Here is a 12,278-nt window from a genome sequence, read left to right as displayed (position 1 = left end):
GCAGAAATCGACCTAGTTGAAATTCCTCTGTTGGGGCCCTTTCGGCCTCACACCATGCAACATATTTTCGCCATATGCGGTGATAATGAGTTGCTGTAACCTCTTTCCTGGCTTTAGTAAGCGTAGGAATGACTTCCTCCGGAATGCCCTTTTCCTTCAGGATCCGGCGTTCAACCGCCATGCCGACAAACGCAGCCGCGGTAAGTCTTGGAACAGACAGGGCCCCTGCTGCCGCAGGTCCTGTCTGAGTGGCAGAGGCCATGGGTCCTCTGATATAAATTCTTGAAGTTCTGGGTACCAAGCTCTTCTTGGCCATCCACGAGTATCGTTCTTACTCCTCGCCTTCTTATTATTCTCAGTACCTTTGGTATGAGAGGCAGAGGGGAGAACACATAAACCGACTGGTACACCCACGGTGTTACCAGAGCGTCCATAGCTATCGCCTGAGGGTCCCTTGACCCGGTGTAATATCTTTTATAGCTTTTTGTTGAGGCGGGACGCCATCATGTCCACCTGTGGCCTTTTCCAATGGTGTACAATCCTATTGGAAGACTTCTGGAGGAAGTCCCCATTCTCCCGGGTGGAGGTCGTGTCTGTTGAGAAGATCTGCTTCCCAGTTGTCCACTCCGGGAATGAACACTGCTGACAGTGCTAACACATGATTTTCCGCCTATCGGAGAATCCTTGTGGCTTCTGCCATCGCCATCCTGCTTCTTGTGCCGCCCTGTTGGTTTACATGGGCGACTGCCGTGATGTTGTCTGATTGGATCAGTACCGGCTGGTTTTGAAGCAGAGGCCTTGCCGGCCTCAGGGCATTGTAAATGGCCCTCAGGTCCAGAATATTTATGTGTAGGGAAATAACCTGACTTGACCAAAGTCCCTGGAAATTTCTTCCCTGTGTGACTGCCTCCCAGCCTCAAAGGCTGGAATCCATGGTCACTAGGACCTAGTCCTGTATGCCGAACCTGCGGCCCTCTTGAAGATGGGCACTCTGCAGCCACCACAGTAGAGATACCCTGGTCCTTGGAGACAGGGTTATCAGCCTATGCATCGGAAGATGCGATCCGGACCACTTGTCCAACAGGTCCCTCTGAAAAGTTCTTGTATGGAACCTGCCTAATGGGATTGCTTCGTAGGAAGCTACCATTTTTCCCAGGACTCGCGTGCAATGATGCACCGCTACCTATTTTGGTTTCAGGAGGTCTCTGACTAGAGATGACAACTCCTTGGCTTTCTCCTCCGGGAGAAACACTATTTCTGGTTTATGTCCAGAACCATCCCCAGGAACAGTAGACGTGTCATAGGAACCAGCTGTGACTTTGGACTGTTTAGAATCAAACCATGCTGTTGTAGCACTTTCCAAAATAGTGCTACCCCGACTACCAACTGCTCCTTGGACCTCGCCCTTATAACGAGATTGTCCAAGTACGGGATAATTACAACTCCCTTTTTTTGAAGGAGTATCAACATTTCGGCCATTACCTTGATAAAACACCCTCGGTGCCATGTACAGTCCAAACGGCAGTGTCTGGACTTGGTAATGGTAATCCTGTACCACAAATCTGAGGTACTCCTGGCGAGGATGGTAAATGGGGACATGCAGGTAAGCATCCTTGATGTCCCAGGATACCATGTAATCCCCCTCGTCCAGGCTTGGAATTACCGCCCTGAGCGATTCCATCTTGAACTTGAATTTTTGTGTTCAAGGATTTAAATATAAAATGGGTCACACCGAACCATGCGGTTTCGGTACCCCAACCCGTGTGGAATAGTAACCCCGTCCTTGTTGAAGTAGGGGCACCTTGAGTATTACCTGCTGGGAATACCGCTTATTAATTGCCTCTAGCACAGCCTCCCTGCCTGAGGGAGTTGTCAGCAAGGCATATTTTAGGAAACGGCTGGGGGGAGACATCTCGAATTCCAGCTTGTACCCCTGAAATACTACTTGAAAGAAACAGGGATCCACCTGTGAGCGAGCCCACTAATTGCTGAAATTTTTTAGACGGCCCCCCACCGTACCTGGCTACACCTGTGGAGCACCCGCGTCATGGTGTGGCCTCACAGGAGGCGGGGGAAGAATCTTGATTCTGGGAACAGGCTGACTGGTGCAGCTTTTTTCCCTCTACCCTTGTCTCTGTACAGAAAGGAAGCGCCATTTGACCCGCTTGCTTTTCTGAAGCCGAAAGGACTGTACCTTTGTCTGTGAGGAAACCTGAGGTAAAATTATTTATTCCCAGCAGTTGCTGTGGATACGAGGTCCCAGAGACCATCCCCAAATAATTCCTCACCCTTATAAGGCAGAATCTCTATGCGCCTTTTAAAGTCAGCATCACCTGTCCAGTGACAGGTCTCTAATACCCTCCTGACAGAATGGACATTACATTTATTTTGGATGCCAGCCGGCAAAATATCCCTCTGTGCATCCCCCATATATAAGACGACGTCTTTAATATGTTTTTATGTTTGCCAACTAGTATCCCTGTTTGACAGGGTCACCGACCACGCTGCAGCAGCACTATCTGCAGGTCTCAGTCTAGTACCTGAGTGTGTAAATACAGACTTCAGGATAGCCTCCTGTTTTTTATCAACAGGTACCTATTAAAGTGGCCGTATCCTAAGACGGCAGTGCCACCTTTTTTGACAAACGTGTGAGCGCCTTATCCACCCTAGGGGATATCTCCCAGCGTAACTTATCCACCTGGCGGGAAAGGGTACGCCATCAGTAACTTTTTATAAATTACCAGTTTCTTAACGGGGGAACCCACGCTTTCACACACTTCATTTATTCATCTGATGGGGGAACAAAACACTGCCTGTTTTTTCTCCCCAACCTAAAACCCATTTTTAGAGGTGCTTGGGTTAAAGTCAGAAATGTATAACACATTTTTTATTGCCGGGATCACGTCACGGATGTTCCTAGTGGATTGTGTATATGTCTCCACCTTGTCGACACTGGAGTCAGACTCCGTGTCGACATCTGTGTCTGCCATCTGAGAGAGCGGGCGTTTTTGAGCCCCTGATGGCCTTTGAGACGCCTGGGCAGGCGCGGGCTGCGAAGCCGGCTGTCCCACAGCTGTTACGTCATCTACCCTTTTATGTAAGGAGTTGACACTGTCGGTTAATACCTTTCACCTATCCATCCACTCTGGTGTCGGCCCCACAGGGGGCGACATCACATATATCGGCCTCTGTTCTGTCACCATATAAGCCTCCTCATTCAACATGTCGACACAGCCGTACCGACACACCGCAGACACACAGGGAATGCTCTAAACGAGGACAGGACCCACAAAAGCCCTTTGGGGGGACAGAGTAAGAGTATGCCAGCACACACCAGAGCGCTATATATATACAGGGACTAACTGAGTTATGTCCCTAATAGCTTTTATATAATATACTGTATACAGTGCCAATTTTAATGCCCCCCCTCTCTTTTCCCTCTTACTGTACTGTAGAATTGCAGGGAAGAGCCAGGGAGCTTCCCTCCAGCCGAGCTGTGAGGGAAAAATGGCGCCAGTGTGCTGAGGAGATAGGCTCCGCCCCTTTTTCGCGGCCTATTCTCCCGTTTTTTATGGAATTCTGGCAGGGGTATTTACCTCATATATAGCCCCTGGGGCCATATATTGAGGTATTTTAGCCAGCCAAGGTGTTTTTATTGCTGCCTCAGGGCGCCCCCCCCAGCGCCCTGCACCCTCAGTGACCGGAGTGTGAAGTGTGTGAGAGGAGCAATGGCGCACAGCTGCAGTGCTGTGCGCTACCTTGGTGAAGACAGAGTCTTCATGCCGCCGATTTTCCGGACCATCTTCTTGCTTCTGGCTCTGTAAGGGGGACGGCGGCGCGGCTCCGGGACCGAACATCAAGGCTGGGCCTGCGGTCGATCCCTCTGGAGCTAATGGTGTCCAGTAGCCTAAGAAGCCCAATCCGGCTGCAAGCAGGCGAGTTCGCTTCTTCTCCCCTTAGTCCCTCGCTGCAGTGAGCCTGTTGCCAGCAGGTCTCACTGAAAATAACAAATTCTAAGACTATAACTTTCTAAGAGCTCAGGAGAGCCCCTAGTGTGCATCCAACCTCGGCCGGGCACGAAATCTAACTGAGGCTTGGAGGAGGGTCATAGTGGGAGGAGCCAGTGCACACCAGGTAGTCTAAGATCTTTCTAGAGTGCCCAGCCTCCTTCGGAGCCCGCTATTCCCCATGGTCCTTACGGAGTTCCCAGCATCCACTAGGACGTTAGAGAAATAAGAATTTAATCACCGGTAATTCTATTTCTCGTAGTCCGTAGTGGATGCTGGGCACTCCGTAAGGACCATGGGGAATAGCGGGCTCCGAAGGAGACTGGGCACTCTAAGAAAGAATTAGGACTACCTGGTGTGCACTGGCTCCTCCCTCTATGCCCCTCCTCCAGACCTCAGTTAGGAAAACTGTGCCCGGAAGAGCTGACACAATAAGGAAAGGATTTGGAATCCCGGGTAAGACTCATACCAGCCACACCAATCACACCGTACAACTCATGATACTATATCCAGTTAACAGTATGAACAACAACTGAGCCTCACGAACAGATGGCTCATAACAATAACCCTTTAGTTAGGCAATAACTATATACAAGTATTGCAGACAATCCGCACTTGGGATGGGCGCCCAGCATCCACTACGGACTACGAGAAATAGAATTACCGGTGAATAAATTCTTATTTTCTCTGACGTCCTAGTGGATGCTGGGAACTCCATAAGGACCATGGGGATTATACCAAAGCTCCCAAACGGGCGGGAGAGTGCGGATGACTCTGCAGCACCGAATGAGCAAACTCAAGGTCCTCCTCAACCAGGGTATCAAACTTGTAGAATTTTGCAAATGTGTTTGAACCCGACCAAGTAGCAGCTCGGCAAAGTTGTAAAGCCGAGACCCCTCGGGCAGCCGCCCAAGAAGAGCCCACTTTCCTTGTGGAATGGGCTTTTACAGATTTAGGATGCAGCAGTCCAGCCGCAGAATGTGCAAGTTGAATCGTGCTACAGATCCAGCGAGCAATAGTCTGCTTAGAAGCAGGAGCACCCAGCTTGTTGGGTGCATACAGGATAAACAGCGAGTCAGTTTTCCTGACTCCAGCCGTCCTGGAAACATATATTTTCAGGGCCCTGACTACGTCCAGTAACTTGGAATCCTCCAAGTCCCAAGTAGCCGCAGGCACCACAATAGGTTGGTTCACATGAAAAGCTGAAACCACCTTAGGAAGGAATTGGGAACGAGTCCTCAATTCCGCCCTATCCATATGAAAAATCAGATAAGGGCTTTTACATGACAAAGCCGCCAATTCTGATACACGCCTGGCCGACGCCAAGGCCAACAGCATGACCACTTTCCACGTGAGGTATTTTAGCTCCACGGTTTTAAGTGGCTCAAACCAATGCGACTTTAGGAAATCCAACACCACGTTGAGATCCCACGGTGCCACTGGAGGCACAAAAGGGGGCTGAATATGCAGCACTCCTTTAACAAAAGTCTGAACTTCAGGCAGTGAAGCCAGTTCTTTTTGGAAGAAAATCGACAGAGCCGAGATCTGGACCTTAATGGAACCCAATTTTAGGCCCATAGTCACTCCTTACTGTAGGAAGTGCAGAAATCGACCGAGCTGAAATTCCTCCGTTGGGGCCTTCCTGGCCTCACACCAAGCAACATATTTTCGCCATATGCGGTGATAATGTCTTACGGTCACATCTTTCCTAGCTTTAATCAGCGTAGGAATGACTTCCTCCGGAATGCCCTTTTCTTTTAGGATCCGGTGTTCAACCGCCATGCCGTCAAACGCAGCCGCGGTAAGTCTTGGAACAGACAGGGCCCCTGCTGCAGCAGGTCCTGTCTGAGCGGCAGAGGCCATGGGTCCTCTGAGATCATTTCTTGAAGTTCTGGGTACCAAGCTCTTCTTGGCCAATCCGGAACCACAAGTATAGTTCTTACTCCTCTCCTTCTTATTATTCTCAGTACCTTCGGTATGAGAGGCAGAGGAGGGAACACATAAACCGACTGGTACACCCACGGTGTCACTAGAGCATCCACAGCTATCGCCTGAGGGTTCCTTGACCTGGCGCAATATCTTTTTAGCTTTTTGTTGAGGCGGGACGCCATCATGTCCACCTGTGGCCTGTCCCAACGGTGTACAATCATTTGGAAGACTTCTGGATGAAGTCCCCACTCTCCCGGGTGGAGGTCGTGCCTGCTGAGGAAGTCTGCTTCCCAGTTGTCCACTCCCGGAATGAACACTGCTGACATTGCTAACACATGATTTTCCGCCCATCGGAGAATCCTTGTGGTTTCTGCCATCGCCATCCTGCTTCTTGTGCCGCCCTGACGGTTTACATGGGCGACCGCCGTGATGTTGTCTGACTGGATCAGCACCGGCTGGTGTTGAAGCAGGGGTCTTGCCTGACTTAGGGCATTAGGAAGTTTCTTCCCTGTGTGACTGCCCCCCAACCTCGAAGGCTGGCATCCGTGGTCACCAGGACCCAGTCCTGTATGCCGAATCTGCGGCCCTCTAGAAGATGAGCACTCTGCAGCCACCACAACAGCGACACCCTGGTCCTTGGAGACAGGGTTATCAGCCGATGCATCTGAAGATGCGATCCGGACCACTTGTCCAACAGATCCCACTGAAAGATCCTTGCATGGAACCTTCCGAATGGAATTGCTTCGTAAGAAGCTACCATCTTTCCCAGGACTCGCGTGCAGTGGTGCATCGACACCTGTTTTGGTTTTAGGAGGTCTCTGACTAGAGATGACAACTCCTTGGCCTTCTCCTCCGGGAGAAACACCTTTTTCTGTTCTGTGTCCAGAACCATCCCCAGGAACAGTAGACGCGTTGTAGGAACCAGCTGCGACTTTGGAATATTCAGGATCCAGCCGTGCTGTTGTAGCACTTCCCGAGCTAGTGCTACTCCGATCAACAACTGTTCCCTGGACCTCGCCTTTACAAGGAGATCGTCCAAGTACGGGATAATTATAACTCCCTTTTTTCGAAGGAGTATCATCATTTCGGCCATTACCTTGGTAAATACCCTCGGTGCCGTGGACAGACCAAACGGCAAAGTCTGGAATTGGTAATGACAGTCCTGTACCACAAATCAGAGGTACTCCTGGTGAGGAGGGTAAATGGGGACATGCAGGTAAGCATCCTTGATGTCCAGTGATACCATGTAATCCCCTTCGTCCAGGCTTGCAATAACCGCCCTGAGCGATTCCATTTTGAACTTGAACCTTCTTATATAAGTGTTCAAGGATTTCAAATTTAAAATGGGTCTCACCGAACCGTCCGGTTTCGGTACCACAAACATTGTGGAATAGTAACCCCGTCCCTGTTGAAGGAGGGGTACTTTGGTTATCACCTGCTGGGAGTACAGCTTGTGAATCGCCTCCAGCACCGCCTCCCTGTCTGGGGAAGTAGTTGGCAAGGCTGATTTGAGGAAACGGCGAGGGGGAGACGTCTCGAATTCCATCTTGTACCCCTGAGATACCACTTGTAGAATCCAGGGATCCACCCGTGAGCGAGCCCACTGGTCGCTGAAGTTCCGGAGACGGGCCCCCACCGCACCTGGCTCCACCTGTGGAGCCCCAGCGTCATGCGGTGGACTTAGAGGAAGCGGGAGAGGACTTTTGTTCCTGGGAACTTGCTGTTTGGTGCAGCTTTTTCCCCCTACCTCTGCCTCTGGGCAGAAAGGACGCGCCTTTAACACGCTTGCCTTTCTGGGGCCGACAGGACTGTACCTGATAATACGGTGCTTTCTTTGGCTGTGAGGGAACATGGGGTAAAAATGTCGACTTCCCAGCCGTCGCTGTGGAAACGAGGTCCGAGAGACCATCCCCAAACAATTCCTCACCCTTGTAAGGCAAAACCTTCATGTGCCTTTTAGAATCCGCATCACCTGTCCACTGCCGAGTCCATAATACTCTCCTGGCAGAAATGGACATTGCATTTATTCTAGATGCCAGTTGGCAAATATCCCTCTGTGCATCTCTCATGTATAAGACTACGTCTTTAATATGCTCTACAGTTAGCAATATAGTGTCCCTGTCAAGGGTATCAATGTTATCAGACAGGGAATCTGACCACGCAGCTGCAGCACTGCACATCCATGCTGAAGCAATAGCCGGTCTCAGTATAATACCTGAGTGTGTATATACAGACTTCAGGATAGCCTCCTGCTTTCTATCCGCAGGCTCCTTTAGGGAGGCCGTATCCGGAGACGGTAGTGCCACCTTCTTTGACAAGCGTGTGAGCGCTTTATCCACCCTAGGGGATGTCTCCCAACGTATCCTATCCTCTGGCGGGAAAGGGTACGCCCTTAGTAACTTTTTGGAAATTACCAGTTTCTTATCGGGGGAAACCCACGCTTCATCACACACTTCATTTAACTCTTCGGAAGGGGGAAAAACCACAGGTTGCTTTTTCTCCCCAAACATAATACCCTTTTTTGTGGTACCAGGGTTAATGTCAGAAATGTGCAACACATTTTTCATTGCCGTAATCATGTAACGGATGGCCCTATTGGAATGTACACTAGTCTCATCGTCGTCGACACTGGAGTCAGTATCCGTGTCGACATCTGTGTCTGCCATCTGAGGTAGCGGGCGTTTTTGAGCCCCTGATGGCTTTTGAGACGCCTGGGCAGGCACGGACTGAGAAGCCGGCTGTCCCACATCTGCTATGTCATCAAACCTCTTATGTAAGGAGTTGACACTGTCACGTAATTCCTTCCACATATCCATCCACTCAGGTGTCGACCCCGCAGGGGGTGACATCACATTTATCGGCACCTGCTCCGCCTCCACATAAGCCTCCTCATCAAACATGTCGACACAGCCGTACCGACACTCCGCACACACACAGGGAATGCTCTGACTGAGGACAGGACCCCACAAAGTCCTTTGGGGAGACAGAGAGAGAGTATGCCAGCACACACCACAGCGCTATAAATCACAGGGATGTACACTATAATGAGTGATTTTACCCTATAGCAGCTATATATATATATATATATATATATATATATATAGTATTTGCGCCTAAATTTAGTGCCCCCCTCTCTTTTTTACCCTAAGGAGCCTGGAAACTGCAGGGGAGAGCCTGGGGAGCATCCTTCCAGCGGAGCTGTGAGAGGAAATGGCGCCAGTGTGCTGAGGGAGATAGCCCCGCCCCCTTCACGGCGGACTTCTCCAGCTTTTTTTTATGGATATATGGCAGGGGATTTTACACATATATAGTCTTAATGACTATATTATGTGTATTTTTGCCAATGTAAGGTAATCTTATTGCAGCCCAGGGCGCCCCCCCCCCCCCCCCCCAGCGCCCTGCACCCATCAGTGACCGGAGTGTGAGGTGTGCATGGGGAGCAATGGTGCACAGCTGCAGTGCTGTGCGCTACCTTAATGAAGACCGGAGTCTTCAGCCGCCGATTTCCTGGACGTTCTTCTTGCTTCTGGCTCTGCAAGGGGGACGGCGGTGCGGCTCCGGGACCGGACGACCGAGGCTGGGCCTGTGTTCGATCCCTCTGGAGCTAATGGGGTCCAGTAGCCTAGAAGCCCAAGCTAGCTGCAAGCAGGTAGGTTCGCTTCTCTCCCCTAAGTCCCTCGTAGCAGTGAGTCTGTTGCCAGCAGATCTCACTGAAAATAAAAAACCTAAATATACTTTCTTTTCTAGGAAGCTCAGGAGAGCCCCTAGTGTGCATCCAGCTCGAGCCGGGCACAGATTCTAACTGAGGTCTGGAGGAGGGGCATAGAGGGAGGAGCCAGTGCACACCAGGTAGTCCTAATTCTTTCTTAGAGTGCCCAGTCTCCTTCGGAGCCCGCTATTCCCCATGGTCCTTACGGAGTGCCCAGCATCCACTAGGACGTCAGAGAAAAAAAACGCTTGTCGCTAACGGAGTTGCACGGAACCTGTCAGCTCACTCAGGTCGGGCATCTCCTGCTACATGGAGTATAGAGACAAGATGTAAGGACACATCTGTATCTTTGAAGACATCGCAGGGACTGTGCTATCTCCTGCATGGGACAGCACCAGTTTTCTGGCGGTGAGGACCCATACAGAAATGCGCGCCATTAAAATGCAACTGCTCTTACTACCACCTTCTTCTAATGGCTTCAAAACATCTAGTGCTCCCTAATACAGGTGTCAAACTTGTGCCCATCCTAATGCCCTTCAAAATCCACACACTGTCGAATTTAAATCCATAATATTATTCCACTATATACTTTCTTCCTATCCAAGATCATTGCCATTCATTGATACCCCCTGAAACACCAGCCTATAACGGTCACTATACAGCACCTGTGAGATGCGTAGAAACTCATGGGCCTTCTCCAAGCATTTCTGTAATGGTTTCTTCTTGTGAGCTCCAGCCTGCAAAAAGCAGAGACAAGTTACACATAGAGTATATACTGCCTGCTATTGCATAATACATGTATGGGGCACAGAGCCGTAACTACGTGTGTGCCAGGTGTGCCTGGCACACAGCGCAGTCGCCTTGAGGGCACAACTGCCCACATCCCAAGTCAGCGGCTTGTAAAGAGTCAAATTGACTCGTTACAAGCCGCCTGTATGCGCCAATGCCGTTTCTTGCACACAGCACTAAAATGTCTAGTTACGGCACTGATGAGGCATCAACCAAAATGCTTTCTAAGCTTTTGTGTAGCATGTTGACATAGTAAGACATTGCACACAGGACTACTGTACCTCCAGGAATGCCTGTACCGCAAAGGCTGTGTCCCAAAGCTGGGATCCATTTGTGCCCTGAAGACAAAGGAAACATGACATAAGAGGGGAGAAGAGATAATATACTGAGAGATTAAATAAAGTCATCAGTGCCTTGAAACCAAGAAAGTGTTATCGCTGCTGCCGCTTCTATGTAAGGAACAGTAATATAACCCTCCAACCCCGTCTGAATTAGGGCCAGTGTTCTAGGGCCTAATTCAGACCCGATCGAAGCCCTGAAAATTTTTGCAGGGCTACGATCAGGCATACTGACATGCGGGGGGACCCACAGCACAGGGCTAGTCCGCCCCGCATGTCAGGCCCACCCATCCCCCCAGAAGTACAAAAGCATCGCACAGCGGCGATGCTTTTGCACTTCAGGAGTAGCTCTCAGCCAGCGCAGCTTTTGTATGCTGGCCAGGAGCTACTCGTCGCTGCCTGAGTCGCAGTGGCTGCGTGTGACGTCACGAAGCTGCTGCGACCCACCCCCAGCACGATCTGGCCACACCTGTGTTGGCCAGACCGAGCCCACAAAACGGCCGCCGTGCTGTCCACTCCTGCCCAGCGAAAGGCAATCGCTGGGCAACGACAGCCGCCGGCTGTCAGCCATGCGCCGACGGACTTCTCACCTGATCGCTGCGCTGAACAGCCGCATGCGATCAGGTCAGAATGACCCCCCTTGTTTTTCCACTTGCTTGTGTTTGGCAAATACCCATACCTAACAGCTGCTGCTGCCGTGAATGCCAACTCTGTGATACAGTGGCTTTAGGAGGGGAAGTGTTTTCTCTGGCATGTAAGCACGTATGTACACTTAAGAAAATCTGTCCGGTCCATTTTAAGACTCTGGAAATCAGTATATAAGAACCTAGTAACAAACTAGGGGGGAGATTTATCAAAATTTAGAGAGATAGAGTGGAGAAGTTCCTCATAGCAACCAGCTTCTAACTGTCCATTTTCTAGCATGGCCAGTAACATGGCAGAAGCTTTGTATGAGCAAATTCTCCTTTTATCGCTAACATTCGATAACCCTCCCCCTAAGTGATTGTAGAGTAACTGTATGGTCTAATTCACACGATAAAGAACATACTATAATGCACCGCAACAGCGGAGAAAAGAGGATTTTGGTACTTACCGATAAATCCATTTCTCTGAATCCTCTAGGGGACACTGGAGTCCTTATACAGTAGGGGTGTGAAGCTTGCAACCGGAGGTGTGGCACAATCTAAAATTAGCATTGTCTGCACAGCCGGCTCCTCCCCCTTCACATCCCTCCTCCCTCAGTTTGGAAAATTTGACTGAGAGAATAGGACATGATACTATAGCACATGGCGAGGAACCGAACCGTACAACATATCAAACAGCATATAAGAAACTTTTCTTAACAGAAAAATTAACGCTGTTTGTACAAAACGTTTGAACAAGAACTTTGAACACAGCAGGTTGACAGCACTGAGGCGGGCGTCCAGTGTCCCCTAGAGGATTCAGAGAAATGGATTTATCGGTAAGTACCAAAATCCTCTTTTCTCTTTCATCCACTAGGGGACA

The 12,278-nt window shown here is 50.1% G+C and overlaps 1 protein-coding gene across 1 annotated transcript in view; it reads right to left on the bottom strand.

The window, feature by feature from the left end:
• The window catches only part of LSS (lanosterol synthase), an 83,987-nt gene that overhangs the window by 31,150 nt on the left and 40,559 nt on the right, over window positions 1-12,278 (bottom strand). Inside the window, exons 12-13 of the mRNA XM_063933268.1 lie at window positions 10,716-10,772; window positions 10,311-10,382 (exon numbers count right to left, since the gene is read on the bottom strand). Of these exons, the coding sequence (XP_063789338.1) occupies window positions 10,311-10,382; window positions 10,716-10,772 (129 nt within the window). The remainder of the gene's footprint in view (window positions 1-10,310; window positions 10,383-10,715; window positions 10,773-12,278) is intronic.

The sequence above is a fragment of the Pseudophryne corroboree genome, chromosome 7 (genome assembly GCF_028390025.1).
Source record: "Pseudophryne corroboree isolate aPseCor3 chromosome 7, aPseCor3.hap2, whole genome shotgun sequence".
Classification (NCBI taxonomy): Eukaryota; Metazoa; Chordata; class Amphibia; order Anura; family Myobatrachidae; genus Pseudophryne; species Pseudophryne corroboree.
This window is presented reverse-complemented; position numbering and strand designations above follow the sequence as displayed.